Source organism: Girardinichthys multiradiatus, chromosome 8 (genome assembly GCF_021462225.1).
Source record: "Girardinichthys multiradiatus isolate DD_20200921_A chromosome 8, DD_fGirMul_XY1, whole genome shotgun sequence".
Taxonomy (NCBI): Eukaryota; Metazoa; Chordata; class Actinopteri; order Cyprinodontiformes; family Goodeidae; genus Girardinichthys; species Girardinichthys multiradiatus.
In genome coordinates this window covers 998,093-1,017,813 of record NC_061801.1, presented here as the reverse complement: position 1 = coordinate 1,017,813, position 19,721 = coordinate 998,093, and the positions used below count along the sequence as shown (strand labels likewise).

General features: G+C 42.8%; 1 protein-coding gene across 1 annotated transcript in view; it reads right to left on the bottom strand.

Moving 5' to 3' along the window:
- gfra2b (GDNF family receptor alpha 2b) overlaps window positions 1–19,721 on the bottom strand; it is a 380,025-nt gene that overhangs the window by 40,870 nt on the left and 319,434 nt on the right. The window contains exon 8 of the mRNA XM_047373569.1: window positions 1,056–1,237. Coding sequence (XP_047229525.1) covers window positions 1,056–1,237 — 182 coding nt within the window. The remainder of the gene's footprint in view (window positions 1–1,055; window positions 1,238–19,721) is intronic.

Here is a 19,721-nt window from a genome sequence, read left to right as displayed (position 1 = left end):
TGAGCCTAATTCTGGTAGCAGGGCTCTTTCTCTGTTCAAGGCAGGATCCACAGGATGCAACATCACACGAGAAGAGATGGACAAGATGGACACTGGACCCAAAAAACAGATGACTATGATGACATGTTGTAAATGAATATATCTTCAATGCCTGAGTGTATTCATACTTGTACTTCATAAAATGACCTTATAGCAGAAAATCGAAAGACGTTGCTGTTTAAGTGAAATGAGAAAAAGTGCAATGATGATATGATCAAGGCTTGTTTTAATTCTTTTATTTTTATTACATTTTGTTTTCTTTGTTTTATTATATTGTTTCACTGTGCCATGATTGGTGGTTGCCTAGGGCGGAGGAACCGTGTAAGTGTTTCCCACAATATAATCTGCTTTCTGTCCGTGGGTTTGTGCTCACACAGAGTGTTTTCTTTTATTTGTATTTAATCATGACTTATTCGTGATAAAAAGGGGGGACTGTTAGGGTTTGAAAACTTTTGTATTGTTTATCACTCATGTCTGCTCTAAGTGCTTTTCCCTCCTACATGTCACAGGAAGGGAGATGGGGACAAGAATGAGTTATGCTTTTATGCTTTTATTAGCAGCATCTGGGGGCTATTCACCAGGTCCCCACTTCCCACTTCATCTGTTTGGTTATAATCAAGACAAATGAACCCTAACCTTTCTGACCCCACACACACCCACACACACACATACCCTGAATGTTTGTTGAACTGTTGAACCAGCATGTATAAATAAAGAGAGAGGGGTGCTAATACTTTGTAGTTTGTATTGCACAGCTACCCTTGCCGCAAGTAAAACTGACTCTGTGTCGTTCCTTACCTCTGAGTTGATTAAATTATACCTAACAAACAGAAAACAGATTCAATTCCTCGATGTAATTAAAAAAGGATAGTTGAAATAGGGGAAATAGAAAGGAGGCAGATGATGAGCTGTGGTGACTCCTAAAGAAACCAGTCCAGAAGAGAAGGGGAATATCCTCCTATTTTCAGTATTAAGGTGTCTAAAAGCTTTAGATGCAACCAATGACCTTAACTCACCTGCAGGTTGGCACAGGTGGCGAACATACAGGCAGTGTCCATGGGCTTGATGGCCTTCCCGTGTATTGAAGGAGCCAGTTTGGAGATGATGGGCGGCTGAGCAGGAGGCAGAAAAGTGGATGGTTGCTCAGTTACAGGAGCGGCTCCTTCAGATCCGTAACCAAATGACAGGATGGCATTTTCTGAGAGGGCAAACAGAGAGAGTAAACATGTGAAAGGTGCTCAGAAATTTTTGATGGTACTATACACCCAGATTTATTCCACAAATATTCTTTCATCACTTGTTGTTCATGCTAAAAGCCACATCACTGTAAAAACAAAATTACTGTTTGCTCTCCAAGATAGTCACTGCTTCACTTCCAGCCACTATTTCACACACACCCATCAGTAAGCTTTCATTAGAAATTATTTTTAGACAAAATACCCAAAAATCCTAATTAGTATAGATTTAAACTTAACTAACGGACTAATGATGTGGAGATTAATGGAAATTAATGCAAATTTGCTACTCGGATTAAATCAAATGAAAGAGATTCTCTGACATCTCGCTACATTAAAAAGTTTACATTTCTAGTCTACATTTATTCTCTGGAATACATCCAGAATGTCCTTTTAAGATGGTTCCTTAAAATCCTTAGCTGAAAATATGAGACACCAACACCAAAAACTAAACTTAAACAAATAATGAATTGTTGTTTTGTTTTTGTTTTTTTATTTATACATGTTAGATTTAGTCATAAAGATCATTACTAACTTATATGAACTCAATTTCGGTTATCCACACAGACATCAAATCAGCACATTTTATGCAATATGTGGTTTCCAAGCTCAACCAAGGTGCAGAATGAAACTCCAGAGCGGCTTGGTGAATAAAAGAATTTTAATGAAAATGAATAAGCAAAAAACTCACAGCATGGCACAATGAAAACAGGACATGAAGCGAGAAAACAAAAAGGCGAATACCTACAGCTTGACATGAAGACATCTAAACAGTGAGCATGGATAAAATTAGTTGTGGAAACAGCCATTGCAATAGAACAGAAACAGAACAATCCAGCAGCAAAACAATGATTAACTGAAGCTTAAAAAGCAGGGGAACACAAATGAAAAGCAAAACCTGGGTTAGAGTCCGAGTGGACCATGTTCTCCTTATCTATTGTTGATGCCGCCCGTAGCTGTGGCCGCAAGGTCTGCAGTGCCTGTCGCAGCGGCAATCTCCAAACACGGTGGTGGACACCGGCAGTAAGGGACACTGTCAAGCTGAAGAAGGAGTCCTATCGGCTGTGGATGGCTTGTGGGACTCCTGAGGCGGCTGACGGGTACCGTGGGGCCAAGCGTGCCACAGCCTGGGTGGTGGCAGAGGCAAAAACTCAGACCCGGGAGGAGTTTGGTGAGGCCATGGAGAAGGACTACCGGTTGGCCCCGAAGCAATTCTGGCAAACCGTCCGGCGCCTCAGGTGGGGGAAGCAGTGCTTCACCAACACTGTTTACAGTGGGGGTGGGGAGCTGCTGACCTCGACCAGGGACATTATCGGGCGGTGGAAGGAGTACTTCGAGGATCTCCTCAATCCTGCCATCACGCATTCCCTGGTGGAAACAGAGGCTGGGGACTCGGGGTTGGACTCTTTCATCACCCAGGCTGAAGTCACCGAGGTGGTTAAAAAGCTCCGCGGTTGCAGGGCTTCAGGGTTGGATGAGATCCGCCCTGAGTACTTCAAGTCTTTGGATGTTGTGGGGCTGACATGGTTGACACACCTCTTCAACATTGCGTGGTGGACGGGGACAGTGCCTCCGGATTGGCAGACTGGGGTGGTGTTCCCCCTATATAAGAAGGGTGACCGGAGGGTGTGTTCCAACTACAGGGGGATCACACTCCTCAGCCTCCCTGGTAAAGCCTTCGCCAGGGTATTGGAGAGGAGAGTCCGGCCGATAGTTGAACCCCGGCTTCAGGAGGAGCAGTGTGGTTTTCGTCCCGGCTGCGGAACACTGGACCAGCTCTATACCCTCTACAGGGTGCTCGAGGGTTGATGAGAGTTTGCCCAACCGGTCCACATGGGTTTTGTGGACCTGGAGAAAGCATTCGACTGTGTCCCTCGTGATGCCCTGTGGGGGGTGCTACAGGAGTATGGAATTGGGGGCCCTTTATTAGGGGCCATCCAGTCTCTGTACAAGCAGTGCAGGAGTTTGGGGACCAGAGGATTTCGTCTCTTCTTTTTGCAGATGACGTGGTCCTGTTGGCCCCCTCTAGCCAAGACCTACAGCACACACTGGGGCAGTTTGCAGCCGAGTGTGAAGTGGCAGGGATGAAAATCAGCTCCTCCAAGTCCGAGGCCATGGTTCTCAACCGGAAAAGGGTGGCTTGTCCTCTTCAGGTTGGAGGGGAGTTCCTGCCTCAAGTGGAGGAGTTTAAGTATCTCGGGGTCTTGTTCACGAGTGAGGGAAGAATGGAGCGGGAGATAGACAGACGGATCGGTGTGGCTGCCACAGTAATGGAGGCGCTGTGCAGGTCCGCTGTAGTGAAGAGAGAGCTGAGCCAAAAAGCGAAGCTCTCGATTTACCGGTTGGTCTACATTCCTACCCTCACTTATGGCCATGAACTTTGGGTCATGACCGAAAGAACGAGATCCCGGATACAAGCGGCTGAAATTAGTTTCCTCCTCCCTTAGAGATAGGGTGAGGAGCTGGGTCATCCGGGAGGGCCTCGGAGTAGAGCCGCTGCTCCTCCACATCGAGAGGAGCCAGTTGAGGTGGCTCGGGCATCTATACCGGATGCTTCCTGGATGCCTTCCTCGGGAGGTGTTCCAGGCACGTCCCACCAGGAGGAGGCCCAGAGGACGGCCCAGGACACGCTGGAGGGACTATGTCTCTCGGCTGGCCTGGGAATGCCTTGGGCTCCCACCGGAGGAGCTGGAGGAGGTGTCTGGGGAGAGGGACGTCTTGGCGTCTCTGCTGAGTCTGCTGCCCCCGCGACCCGGTCCCGGATAAAGCCAAAGACGACGAGTACGAGTACGAGAATGATTTGCTGAATAAACCACCCTTCTAGGTGACTAATTTTCAATGGTGCATCATTATCTGTCTTTATTTAGTACAATGATATTTAAGGAAATATTATGAAGGCAATATTAAAATAATATTTAACCCTACCGCATGCCTGGAGGGATTGCACGTACCTTGTGTGCGCTACTTGAGTTTTCCTGTCTCTTTTGTGGTTGTCCCACACGACGGGCCTAGATTTTTCATCCTGCGGGGGTCAGAGTGATCCCGCGTGAAGTTCTTTCTGGTGCCTTCCGTGACATCTGCCTAGCTCTGTACTAGCACTTAGCCAGTGTTGGGGGGTAACGGAATACATGTACTGCCGTTACGTATTTAGAATACTAATTATAAGTAGTTGTATTCTGTTACAGTGACTATTTCAAACCTGGGTATTTAGAATACAGTTAGTTTTGTAATACCAATTAAATACTTGTGTTTTCCACTCCCACCCAAAAAAAGATAAATAAAAAAATGTTTTTTGGCAATCAGAGTCTACGTGTTGCGTGTGCTGTCCCATAAATAACCAACTATAAGATCGCTCCGGCTACGCGGAAATACAAGCCAGAGAGAACAACCCCCGGTAAAACACAAGTAAATACCATTCCGCTGCCTAAAACACTAGTCTCAGAGTAGCTAGCACCATGCCGGCGTTTACGTACGTTGTCAGGTATGGATTCAGAACAGCAGCTGGAGTGGTTGGAATCACAACCCCAGCCGAATCAAACTAACTCAGTCAGTCAGTCATTTTCGGTCTCGCTTCTTCCATAGTGGGTCGCTGGGAAGCTGGTGCCTATCTCCAGCAGTCTACGAGTGGGAGGTGGGGTACAACCTGGACAGGTCACCAGTCCATCGCAGGGTAACACACAAACAACCATGCACACACACACTCATTCATACAACTAAGAGCAATTTAGAGTGACCAGTTAACCTAACAGGCATGTCTTTGGACTGTGGGAGGAAGCCGGAGTGAGAACATGCAAGAACATGCAAACTCCATGCAGAAAGACCCACAGCCGGGAGTCAAACTCAGGACCTTCTTGCTGCAAGGCAACAGTGCTACCAACTGCGCCACCGTGCAGCCCCCAACCTAACTCAAGTAATGAAAAAAAAGCATTCACGTCCTGGAAATTTAAGTATTTTTTTTTTACTCTTTAGAAGGAGAGGGGTGAGCGAAACCTAACCGTGCAGTGTAATCTTTGCCTGCCATTAACCAACCTACTAGCCGCACCAAAGACTCCAGATCTAATCTGAAGATACACCTTAAAGTAAGTTATTTTATTACCTCTTTGTGTCACCTCTAGTTTTGCTTATTAGCTCATTATTTTATATTTCTCACGGCATGTTGTTGATGTTTTAGCTCACTGTTAGCTTGAGAAGATTTCCTTGTAAATTTGGGTTAACAATAAAAGCTTTCCACTTGGAATGCAATGAATGTAAGTTGACAATACTGTTTAGTATTCACAAAGAAAGGTGCAAATAGCCTACACTTGGCTGTGTCGTTTAAACAGCATGCAGAACCGTCCCACTGAATATTATTCGCACATAAGTTAATTGCACCACGGAGTACTGAACTAATGAACTTATTACCTTAGGTTTATCAATAAAATGTCTGTAAAGAGATATTAATGCTGAAAAACTATGTTGTTACCACCATTGGTTACCACTGGGAAACATCAGTGGTGGGCTTCTAAGCAAATTGTTGAAACAATATTTCAGACATACCATTTATACCATATAAATGGTATATGGTATAAATATATACCATATATTTATACCATACCACGCCCAGTGCGTGCTGCACTGGGCGTGCTGCCCAGTGCAGCACGCCGTCCCACGTGCTGCACTGGGCCAATCCGACCACATCATGGTCCACCTGATTCCTGCATACAGGCAGAAACTAAAGCTCTGCAAACCTGTTGTGAGGACGACAAGGAAGTGGAGCAGTGAGGCTGTGGAGAATCTCCAGGCGTGTTTAGGCTGTACAGACTGGGATGTGTTCAGGACTACTACCAACAGTCTGGACGAGTACACAGAGGCTGTGACTTCCTACATCAGCTTCTGTGAGGACAGCTGTGTACCATCATGCACCAGGGTGAGTTACAACGACAAACCCTGGTTCACAGCTAAACTCAGAAGGTTAAGACTGGATAAGGAAAAGGCCTTCAGGAGTGGGGACAAAGACATATACAGAGAGGCAAAGTACAAGTTTGGCAAGGCAGTGAAAGAGGCCAAACGACTGTACTCTGAGAAGCTCCAAAACCAGTTCTCAGCCAACGACTCTGCGTCTGTCTAGAAAGGGCTCAAGCAAATCACCAACTACAAGCCGAAAGCCCCCCACTCCATCAACGACCGACGCCTCGCCAACGACCTGAACGAGTTCTACTGCCGCTTTGAAAGACAAAGGGACAGTCCTGCAACCATCTCCCACGACGCCCCCCAACAGCTGCAGCCACAATCCACCATCCCCATCTCTCCAACCTCAAGAGGGGCCTTGGCACCTCCAACCCCCACCCTGAAGTTCCCCCCCACCAGCCCCCTACCCACGCCGAGGACGGCTCTTTCCATCCAGGAGAGGGACGTCAACAAACTCTTCAGGAGACAGAACGCCCGGAAAGCTGCTGGTCCGGATTCTGTCTCACCAGCCAGCCTGAAGCACTGCGCTGATCAGCTGTCTCCAGTCTTCACAGACATTTTTAACACCTCACTGGAGACATGTCATGTGCCAGCCTGCTTCAAGTCCTCCACCATCGTCCCTGTTCCCAAGAAGCCAAGGACCACAGGGCTTAATGACTTCAGACCCGTCGCCCTGACCTCTGTGGTGATGAAGTCCTTTGAGCGCCTTGTGCTCTCACACCTAAAAGACATCACCGACCCCCTCCTGGACCCCCTGCAGTTTGCCTACAGAGCCAACAGGTCTGTAGATGATGCAGTCAACCTAGCCCTTCACTTCATCCTCCGGCACCTGGACTCCACAGGAACCTACGCCAGGATCCTGTTTGTGGATTTCAGCTCTGCCTTCAACACCATCGTCCCAGTTCTGCTACAGGAGAAGCTCTCCCAGCTGAGTGTGCCCGACTCCACCTGCAGGTGGATCACTGACTTCCTGTCTGACAGGAAGCAGCGCGTGAGGCTGGGGAAGCACGTCTCTGACTCAGCACCGGTTCCCCCCAAGGCTGTGTTCTCTCTCCTCTGCTCTTCTCCCTGTACACCAACAGCTGCACCTCCAGTCACCAGTCTGTCAAGCTTCTGAAGTTTGCGGACGACACCACCCTGATCGGACTCATCTCTGATGGTGATGAGTCTGCGTACAGATGGGAGGTGGACCATCTGTTGGACTGGTGCAGCCAGAACAACCTTGAGCTCAACGCTCTAAAGACAGTGGAGATGGTTGTGAACTTCAGGCAGAACCCAGCCCCACCTGCCCCCATCACCCTCTGTAACTCCACAATTGACACTGTGGAATCTTTCCGCTTCCTGGGAACCATCATCTCCCAGGATCTCAAGTGGGAGCCAAACATCAGCTCCCTCATCAAGAAAGCCCAGCAGAGGATGTTCTTCCTGCGGCAGCTGAAGAAATTCAACCTGCCAAAGACTATGATGGTGCACGTCTACACAGCCATCATTGAGTCCATCCTCACCTCCTCCATCACCATCTGGTACGCCGCTGCTACAGCCAAGGATAAGGGCAGGCTGCAGCGTGTCATTCGGTCTGCTGAGAAGGTGATTGGCTGCAGTCTACTGTCACTCCAGGAACTGTACACCTCCAGGACCCTGAAGCGGGCAGGGAAGATTCTGGCTGATCCCTCCCACCCCGGTCACAGACTCTTTGAGACTCTCCCCTCTGGCAGGAGGCTGCGGTCCATCCGGACCAAAACCTCACGCCACAAGAACAGTTTTTTCCCATCTGCCACCAGCCTGGTTAACAAAGCCCGGAAACCACCCTGACACTCTCCCTTTCCCCCACACCCCCCCTTTTTTTGCTGACAGGACACTTGTAACTTGTAACTCTATGTGTTACATTAACGCTCAGCTTGGACTCCTGCTTTACTTGCACAATGATCACCTGCACTGTTGTATTGCTCTTGCATCTTATACTGCTCTATATTTACTCTCACTCACTTAAAACTGTGCACATATATTTATATTATATTGTAGATATGTTTATACTGTTTAATTTGTACTGTATTGCACCGACTACGCCAAAACAAATTCCTTGTATGTCCAAAAACGTACTTGGCAATAAAGCTTTTCTGATTCTGATTCTGATTCTGATTCTGATACATATAAAACACTTAAAATGGCATACAACTGTGTAAAAAACAATAGACAAAATTAGTAGTAAACAACAATTTCTTTGTTTTTATCTACAAAACTGGTTACTTTTTCTCTTAATAAAAATACAATTAACTAATGCACTCCATATCTATGTTATTGATATTTAGAGTGCACTTGTTTGCGTTACTTGTCTCTGCACTTTGTATATATATTAAAAAAAAAATCAATAACACTGGATCTCTGTATTTTTGTTGTTTAGAGGAAACATCCCAGTACCCTACTGGGAATTCCAGACCCATCATCAGATGACTCCATCTCAAGGGTTAGGGTCCTCTCAAACAAACGACTCTTGGCACTTCCACACTTACTCAAAAAAGACTAAATGATTTGGTGTTTGAGTACATTATATCAGATGTACAACCTTTTTCAATGGTAGATAACGCATCATTTCGGAAAATGATCAATGGAATCAATGGGGGCAAAGGACCAATGTCCAGAAAACTTTCATGCAACGCATTGAAGATGAGGCTCAAAAAATTAAGGAGGCACTGACAGAAACATTCTGTAATGTTCAAGCTGTTTGCGCAACCGCAGACATATGGACAGCTCACCATAAGAGTTTCTTTGGGATTACGTGCCATTGGATTGAGCCTGAGACATTGCAGCGAAAGCCTGCTGCGCTGGCCTTTGAGTGGCCAACTGGGCCTCACACATATGATGTAATTGCTGCCACACTTGCTGAGATTCATTCACAATTTCAAACCCAGGGCAAAGTCAGTGCAACTGTGACTGATAATGGAATCAATTTTGTGAAAGCTTTCATTGAACATGGAGGGTCTGGGTCTGAATTAGAGGATGAAACTGATGGTGTACATGCATTACAATTTGCTGATGTTTCAGTTGTTTTTGAAGCAGATCAAGCTGAAGAACTCATTTTTTTTTTGCCACCTCAACATCTCTGTGCTGCACATACTCTTAATCTTGTTGTAACATCAGACCTGGAGAAAGCAGCATCACAAGGTGTTCAACTCTACCGAAGTGCCATGTCCAAATGCGCAGCCATATGGAACTAAGTCCACCGGTCATCCGGTGCTGGTGATGGCATTGAAAAAATACTCAGATGAGATGCCTGGTGCCATCAGTGACAAGGTGGAGCTCAAAGTACCATGCCATTGAGAAACTGATGAGCCTCACTGATGATCAGGTGGGTGACATCTGCGATCGCCTCAGTGTTTCTAAACTCCACGCACAAGAGATTGCATTTCTTAAAGAGTACACAACTATTCAACAACCACTTGTCTACTCCATAAATTTTCACCAAGGAGAAAATAACTGCTTCTTTGGTTACATTGTGCCAACCATCAAAAGCCTGAAAGTAAAACAATCTGAAAAAAATGACACAGGCTCAGTTTACTTCTCACATACTCGCCGCTGTAATCAAAGGCATTGACACTTGATTTGAGGAGGTGTTGGCCTGTCATGAAGCAAAAATAGCAGCATCCACCATTCCAAAATTCCGTCTCTGGTGGCTTGTGGATGTGGAAAGAAAACAAATAAAACAAAAGTTGATCCAAAAAGCAGGTCTAATCAACTCAGGAGGTCCCACTGCCGGTCAACGCACAATTGCAAATACCTCAAATGGACGAGATCTTCTAGGAGATGATGAACTTCTTCACTTTTGAGACAGCGGTGACAACTAGTTCAACTGTAGAAGTAGCTACTCACTAATATGTTTGCCTTGAATTAAAAAGTCATTGTTTTCTTTACATTCATATTAAATAACACTTTCAGCATTCTGCAAATGTTTGTAATATTGTTCTTTGGTAAGACGTTTTAATCAGCATGAACATGTAGGTTACATGTAGGATGTTTTACTTGCAGTATTTTTGGTTTAGTTTTTGTATTATATTTTCTGGCGTATCTTTTATATATTTATTTTATTTTGTGAATTAAAAAAGTTAAGCAGAAATGCAGATTTGTTTTAAAAGTTGCTGCTATGGTCAAGCATTTAGTCACTTTATTACAGAAACAGAAATAGGATCTGTTAACATTCAAAAATAAACAAAAATAATTTTGAATTAGTTGGTATTGTTTTAATTTTTTCTCCTAGTCAATAATGTTTAGCATTAATATGCACAGTGGCACAGGGGGCTGAACGGTGGTGCAGTGGGTAGTACTGTTGCCTTGCAGCAAGAAGGTCCTGGGTTCGATTCCTGGCTGGGGGTCTTTCTGCATGGAGTTTGCATGTTCTCCCCGTGCATGCGTGGGTTTTCACCGGGTACTCAGGCTTCCTCCCACAGTCCAAAGACATGCCTGTTTGGTTAATTGATCACTCTAAAATGCTCTTAGGTGTGTGCATGGTTGTTTGTGTGTTGACCTGTGATGAACTGGCAACATGTCCAGGGTGTACCCCGCCTCTTGCCCATAGACTGCTGGAGATAGGCACCAGCTTCCCCGCAACCCACTATGGATAAGCAGTAGAAAATGACTGACTGCTTTGTTTTCCTGCAGGAATAGCTTCCAATGCGTAATGTGACATTTAATAGGCTTAAATGCAGTTTTTAAAGGGATGTACTCCAGGTATTTAGAATACAGTACCAGGATTAAGTAATGTAACAGAATATGTTACAAAATACATTTTAAAAACAGGTCTTCAGAATTCTGTAACTAAATACATTTAGAAAGTATTCTCCCCAACACTCCGCTTAGTCAGGACTGCAGGAGGTTAGAGGAAATATTATTTTGAATAAGAACCAACTCTTTCTGGATAAATGATTCTTAATCATGTTTAATCAGCTATCACATTTAGTAAAATAATATTTAGGGAAATATTATGTTCCTTGATTGGAACTAACAACCTTTCTGAAAATAGGATTCTTAATGGCGGCAAGTCACGTGCTTAGCCTTAGCAATTATTGGTTGGAGCTAACAAAAGGAGAGCCTATAGCCTGTTACCACTTTTTAAAAATCAAAAATGTACCTTTAAAATACCATTGATCAAAATGCATAACCGTTATTGTTGATCTGTGCTTAAAAACCAACTTTTAAATAAAATTTGTCTTAACTTTAAAACAAAACACAGAACACATTACTAGTTGAGCAGCTCGTTTGCTAGCACTTAGATAACTGAGTTTTATCCACACGAACAAAAAGCAAACATCATGGAATAAACATTATTCAGATTATTTCATTCTAAACAAATTTTCTCTGCCAAAACACCACCTCTTACATAAACCATACTGGAGAAAAGATGCACTGGGCTATGAGTTGAGGGAAGCAAAACTGTCCCGGTAATCCACAAGTGGGAATTAACAAAAGGGATTAGGAATTGCACTGGGGTGGACTGGACGACAAAGGCAGTTGTGGCTCCTTCAGTGGCCATGGTGTGACAGGTATCTTGTTACCTGAACGTGCACTGAGAAAGGCGTGCAGGGTGCTCGAGGGTTCATGGGAGTTTGCCCAACCGGTTCACATGTGTTTTGTGGACCTGGAGAAGGCATTCGACTGTGTCCCTCGTGATGCCCTGTGGGGGGTGCTCCAGGAGTATGGAATCAGGGGCCCTTTACTAGGGGCCATCCGGTCCCTGTACGAGCGGAGCAGGAGTTTGGTCCGCATTGCCGGCACTAAGTCGGAACTGTTCCCAGTGCATGTCGGACTCCGGCAGGGCTGCCCTTTGTCACCGGTCCTGTTCATAACTTTTATGGACAGGATTTCTAGACGCAGCCAAGGGCCGGAGGGGGTCGGGTTTGGGGACCAGTGGATTTCGTCTCTTCTTTTTGCAGATGACGTGGTCCTGCTGGCCCCCTCTAGCCAAGACCTACAGCATGCGCTGTGGTGGTTCGCAGCCGAGTGTGAAGCGGCTGGGATGAGGATCAGCTCCTCCAAGTCCGAGGCCATGGTACTCGACCGGAAAAGGGTGGCTTGTCCTCTTCAGGTTGGAGGGGAGTTCCTGCCTCAAGTGGAGGAGTTTAAGTATCTCGGGGTCTTGTTCACGAGTGAGGGAAGAATGGAGCGGGAGTTCACGTGTTGTGGTCCTCCATTAGCTACGGTGCACAGCTAGAATGAGTGAGGAGGGCTGAAGGTGTCTTTGGGTCAAATATTCCAGCTCTGACTCCTCCTCTTCCTGGGCTGTGTTAGGAAGCAGGTTAATGTGATTTATTTTGAAAGTTCCAAAAAAATTCATAATGGCCTTTAATGTTGTAACCCATGGTTGGGGTCCCAATACCATGATGCCACACAAATGATCTGCAACTCTGCACAGCACCTCAGAAGCATGGGGCTGACGCCATCCAGGCCTGCAACCTTTGGTAAATTGATCTTTTGCAGCTTGTTTCTCACCTGAAGTGTAGAAAGGGACATGATGGTGGTGCGGTTATGGGGACTGTAAGATAAAGTCCTCTGATGCAGAGGGGGTGGGTAATGGCTGAGAGCCAATTGGTGTGAAATACTGGGAAGAAAACCAGGCATTCGTTGAAGATGAGATGTGAATATAGCAGGGCAGACTGGGCTGGGGGATTGGTGAGAGAGTCTGTTCAAACCTGTTGAAGACCTGCTTCACATCATTCATCCACACTAAATCTCCAACTTGATCAAGGGCTTGTTATTGGAGAAACACTGTACCGTCATGAGGGGCAATAAACAAATACGTTTTTAATCTTGATTTAAAGGAACTTAGGATTTCGGCGCTTTTACAGTTTTCTGGAAGTTTATTCCAGATTAGTGGAGCATAAGAACTAAAAGCTGCTTCTCCATGTTTGGTTCTGGTTCTGTGTATGCAGAGCAGATTTGAGGCAGAAGACCTGAGAGGTCTGGGTGGTTGATACACTGACAACAAGTCTGTAATGTATTTTGGTGCTAAGCCATTCAGTGATTTATAGACTAACAGAAGAATTTTAAAGTCTATTCTCTGAGCTACAGCGAGCCAGTGTAAGGACTTTAGAACCGGGGTGATGTGCTCCACTTTCTTAGTTCTAGTGAGGACGCGGGCAGCAGCGTTCTGGATCAACTGCAGCTGTCTGATAGACTTCTTAGGCAGACCTGTGAAGTCACCGTTGCAGAAATCAATTCTACTAAAGATGAACGCATTAATTAGTTTTTCAAGGTCCTGCTGAGACATTAGTCCTTTAATCCTGGAGATGTTCTTTAGGTGATAGAAGGCCGACCTTGTTACTGTCTTTATGTGCGTCCGAAGGTTCAGGTCTGAGTCCATCACTACACTCAGGTTTCGAGACTGGTGGTTTCTGTCTGTATTAACTGAAGCTGTGTGCTAACCTGTAAACTCCTTTTGCCCAAAGATTATTACTTCAGTTTTGTTTTGATTCAGCTGAAGATTTTGGCACATCCATGCATTGATTTCTTTAAAGCATTTACCCAGTGTTGAATGGGTTCATAGTCACCTGGTGACTATCATAACTTATAGCTGTGTGTCGTCTGCATAGTTATGATAACGTCCGTTGTTGTTTATTAAAATCTGAGTTAGGGGGAGCATATAGATATTGAATAGGAAGGGTCCTAAGATGGACCCTAGGGGGAACGCCACATGTGCTTTTTTTAGTCTCTGATGTAAAGTTACCTACTGACACAGAAAAGTCCCTGTCCTTCAAGTAAAATTTAAACCAATTGAGTGCTGTACCAGAAAGGCCGACCCAGTTTTCCAGGCGCTCTAATAAAATGGAGTGACCAACAGTGTCAAATGCTGCACTAAGGTCCAATAATACCAGCACTGTGGTTCTTCCACAGTCTGCATTTATATGGATGTCATTGAACACCTTGACAAGAGCAGTCTCTGTACTGTGGTGAGCATGGAGGCCTGACTGGAAGACATCGAAGCAGCTGGTCATTGTAAATAAGTTGTTTAACATGTTGAGTCAAAACAAAATTTCTAAGAGTGTCACATAGATCTATTGGGAAAGAATTCCTCCTACAACGCTTCAATAATTAGTGTATTCAGTTCCCAAACACTTATTGGGTGTTGTTAAAAGGAAAGGTGATGTTACACAGTGGTAAACATGACCTTGTCCCAGCTTTGTTGAACATTTGTCAAAATTCAAAAAGAGTGAATGTTACAAAGTTTATCAGTTTGAACATTATATATTCTGTTTTTATTTATGTTTTACACAACATCCCAACTTCATTAGAATTGGGGTTGTATGAAGACTTTCTGGAGTTTTGCTCTCAACCTCTTGTGAAGTTATATGCCCTGGCCAGGAAGACCTTAGATCTTGTTCTTGCAACCCTGGCAGAGGAAACAAATGAATCTCTGTTTGCGAAGTATGTTAAACGTCAGTTAAAACTTCAAAGGGAACCTGTTCATTTTCCCTATGAACAAATATGAACCCTAAATTAACAGTATGAGTTCTTGATATAAATCTGTCCAGATTTTATGGTTAGCAGACATTCCGTTTTTTTGTGGAACATTTCGAAACACCAGTTTTGCTTGAGAGAGTGAAAGCTAGGACTTCAATAATCATTAGTATAAGAATCTGTTCTATACACTTAATAGCTTGTTCAGATTCACTGATGTCAGAAATAATGCAAATACATTTGGGGTGAAGGTGCCCCAAAGGAGATGCTTGTCCAGGGCAGCATTTAAACCAGAACCACTTCTTGGGGGTTATAGTGGCTAATTTGAGCAATTAAGGGACAGCAACATTGATAAAGGAGGAGAGAATAATGGTAGTTATTGAAAGAGACAGAAAGGCTAGCCAGGCAATGAACCAGAATAATGGAGAAGGGGTCCGACTGGTGGTTGGCTTTGATTTCCAGAGTAAATAAGACATTTCATCACAGTTTGAAAGTTGAAAAGGAGTGGCTCAAAGGTGGAAATGAAGGGTTTGGGGAGGTGGTGGACATCAGTCTCTGGAGTATCTTATCTATTTTAGCAATGAAGACATTAAGAAACCCCAGGCGATGGTGGAACGTGGATGAGGAGAGAGTGCATGTCTGTCACAAAGTGTAGAAAAAAAGCTCTATAGTGTCAACTTTAACAAATCGCATTAAACTAGGAATGTAATCTGATTTGTATTGACTCCTTATATTAAATAATATGATTATTGTACAGCTCTGTGAATGACAAGTATAAATGTCTTGTAAAAGTGTTCTAGGAGGCAGCTCTCATAGTAATGGTTACGTTAGGACCAAAGTGTAAAGATGAACTGTAAGCACAGTTCTCTAATAGTAAATAAAAAGGAACTTCCAGCTGATGGAACTCTGGGAGAAAGAGGCACAAAACACAGGAGTTAAATGATGGAACAGAGAATGAGGCAGCAATGGAACATCAGACGGTGAGTAAGTAAAACCATAGAGCTTACATGCAGCGGAAAGTGTAGAGCAAGGCATGGCATGCAGGTGTGAGAAGTAGGTATGAATAAGAAACATCTGAGGAGAGTGAAGGCAGGAGGCTAAGGGATTGCAAGGATAATTAACTCAGGAAGTGAATAGAGATTAACAGAAACACTAACCCAGGGTTACCAAAATACACAAGGGATAGAACAGGAATAACTCAGAAAAAATATATATAACATATGAATCACAGGGAAATAATAACAGCGAACATAAATGAAAACCAAAACCTAACACCAATGGATCATAACAGCCACCTTTTGAGAGGTTGGAGTTGTAGAAAGAACAATGGTAATGAAAACGTATAGGAGACTCCGTTTTTCACTTAATGACCTGGGCTATTTAGTGGGAAAGCAATTTATCAGTAGTAGAAGTGTTTATCCTGGGGAAGTTGTTGATGCAGCTGGTGAGGGACAAAGGATTGAAGGCAGCACTAACAATACAACGTTATCTTGACTACTCATCCACACTGATTAATGGAAGAGGTGGAAAATGAATAAACAGGTGTATCCATGACTGTCAGAATAGGTAAAGGACATCCATACCTGAAGATTCAGATCCATTGGATAGGTTGTTTATTATAGAAAGCACCACCTGAAGTATTAATAGAATCATATCCTCATTGTGCCAATGTGTTCAGGATCATTTAAAAAAAGAAACATTTAAATCTTTTGACAAATTGCTAATATCATTTCTTCTTAAGATGAAACTGAAAATGTATTGTTCACATAAGTAGTACCGGCTCTCATATTTGTTACATACACCATCCCATTGTGTAGCATTGTGCATGTCAGCAAAAAAACAAACATCTTTTCATACTGTCCCGTTTTGAGCTATATTAATTATTACATTTAGGGAAAATGGCTAAATAAAATTTATTATTGTTGTGGATGAACATGTATGTGAGTGCACATAGTACACTACGGGTCGAATGTTTTAGAACGCCTTTCTCATTTAATGGTTTTCTATATGTTTATGACTGTTTAAACTGTACATAGATTTAAAATAATGAATGAACACATTATTACGAATTATGTAACAAACAAAAATTGTAAAATAACTTTAAATATGTTTTATGTTTTATATTTTGGATTTAATCACAGCACCCATTGCTGAAATCTGGCTCTCATTGCACCTCTGGCAGGTTCTTTCAAGACTCTTTAGAAAACCATTTCAGGTGACCACTTCATAAAGCTCATGGAGAGAATGCCAAGAGAGCAAAGCAGAAATTAAAGCAAAGTGAGGCCATTTTGAAGAATCTAAAATATAACTCTTTATTTACTATATTATGCCATGTGTGTTCATTCAGTTTTGTTGCCTTTGGTGAGAATCTAGAATGAAAATAGTCATAAAAATAAAGAGACCCATTAAATAAGAAATTGTATCTAAAACCTTTGACTGATTGTGTATGTCTGTTGGAAGATTTAATTTCCTTGCAAATTTGAATATTATTCTAGCCTTTTCTTAAAATGTGAAAAAAACATTTATTTAAAATGTTCTCTTGAGAAAATCCTGTATTAGAGGTCACATTCCAATGTTAGCATTTTGTTGTCTTCAGTCTGAATGATTCCTCATTGTTCTTTCACACCTTCTCCTGTATCCTCTGAATAGTTAAATCTGGTAAATGTATAATAGCTGAGGGTGGGGAAACATTCAGGGTCTGAGGAACAGGATGAGAGAAAAACGGTCTCTTTTCAACGGTAAAACAAGCTGATGTCAGTTTGTACACATGTTCTGTAAGAAACTTTGTAGCATACACTAAGAAATCCCTGTTTATACAATCCATTAACATGGCTGTTCTCTGTGTTCACAGTTAGTGTGCGGAGGAGAAGCTTTGTGTTGGATGAAGGGCCCAGAAGTCATGCTGCAGCGAGGTCAGTAATATTTAGAGACAGTACCTTAGGATCTTAAACACATTATCTTACCTCTGTTTTTCCTCACCTGACCTTTTTTTCTGCGCATTGCATTATATCAGCCTCATAAAGAACTTGGCAAATAGGGAATGAGAGAGTCTTTAGAAATAATATTGACAAGATTATTGTCAAAATCTTTGAAGCCTAGTCTTTGAAGCAACTTGTGCTCTCAGCGCGAGAAATAAGAAAATAACAAATTTAATGAATCCAAGACTAAGAATGCCAATCAAATCATAGTCACATAAATTAACAAAGTTATGAAGTAATCTGAAATATATATCTAGAAAGTTCAATATCAGTGATAATTATTGAATTGGTTGATATGCTGAAAATAAAAATCTTGTGCCTAAGTTTGAGTTTGCGCTAGACTTTTTTGTTGTCTGTCATTTTGACTGACAGGGTAAAAAAAAATCCAGTGATAATCTATTTTTACCAGCCACTTTTATTTGTTAAAGTAATAATAATTAAACATTCATTAACATTTATTTTTATTGCTTTTAATAAATATTTAGTCTGAACAAGCTGAACAGAGAATCCACATTAACCAAATGAATACTTTGAACTTTTACTCAGGAGTGAAAAAAAACAATATGTCATGAGGTTTGCACATTTGCCTTGGACAGACAACTTAACTTGGATGTTGTTCTCGAAGCTGACTCTGCTCTCTGTCGCTGCACTAGAGAAGGGAATTACAAGTGCCACTTCAGCCAAAGCTTTGAATCTCCAATTGAAGTGTTCAGAAGTCAGCAAAACTCTCCAAACAAGGGGTTTCCTGATCTAGTAAGCACTCTGCTTCAGAGCCCCTGTGGGACCAAAGAACTAATTAATATGGTAACTTGCCACCAAGTGGTCAGGGGTGTGAATTGGAATCTGTCAAAAGGACTGATGGCCTTCAGATTTCTCTGTCACCGTTTAAAAAAAAACATTCAAAAATGGAAAATATTTGATTAACGTGACCCCTGGCAGTTCAAGCACATAGCCAAAAGTAGGGCTCTTGTGCATGTTGTTATTTTTTTGTATATTTTTTTAAAACAAAAATTCTGTATGCAGGTGTGACAGAAATGCCTGTAATGGTCAGGATATATCTAGAGCACCTACAAAAAAATATATAATAATGAGGAAGGGAGGAGAAATGATGGGCAAATGTATGGATAGATGACCTAATAAACCTAATAAAGAGTAAATACAGAAATAAATAAATAGACTAAATAAAATTATAACTATGCCAATAAATTGAAAAAAAAAAAGTCCTGGAATATAATTTTTTTTCAAATGTTCTTTGAAGGTCTCAGAGAACCAGATTTTCGGATAAACTAACTACAGGTCCTTCTCAAAATATTAGCATATTGTGATAAAGTTCATTATTTTCCATAATGTCATGATGAAAATTTAACATTCATATATTTTAGATTCATTGCACACTAACTGAAATATTTCAGGTCTTTTATTGTCTTAATACAGATGATTTTGGCATACAACTCATGAAAACCCAAAATTCCTATCTCACAAAATTAGCATATTTCATCCGACCAACAAAAGAAAAGTGTTTTTAATACAAAAAACGTCAACCTTCAAATAATCATGTACAGTTGTGCACTCAATACTTGGTCAGGAATCCTTTTGCAGAAATGACTGCTTCAATGCGGCGTGGCATGGAGGCAATCAGCCTGTGGCACTGCTGAGGTCTTATGGAGGCCCAGGATGCTTCGATAGCGGCCTTTAGCTCATCCAGAGTGTTGGGTCTTGAGTCTCTCAATGTTTTCTTCACAATATCCCACAGATTCTCTATGGGGTTCAGGTCAGGAGAGTTGGCAGGCCAATTGAGCACAGTGATACCATGGTCAGTAAACCATTTACCAGTGGTTTTGGCACTGTGAGCAGGTGCCAGGTCGTGCTGAAAAATGAAATCTTCATCTCCATAAAGCTTTTCAGCAGATGGAAGCATGAAGTGCTCCAAAATCTCCTGATAGCTAGCTGCATTGACCCTGCCCTTGATAAAACACACTGGACCAACACCAGCAGCTGACACGGCACCCCAGACCATCACTGACTGTGGGTACTTGACACTGGATTTCTGGCATTTTGGCATTTCCTTCTCCCCAGT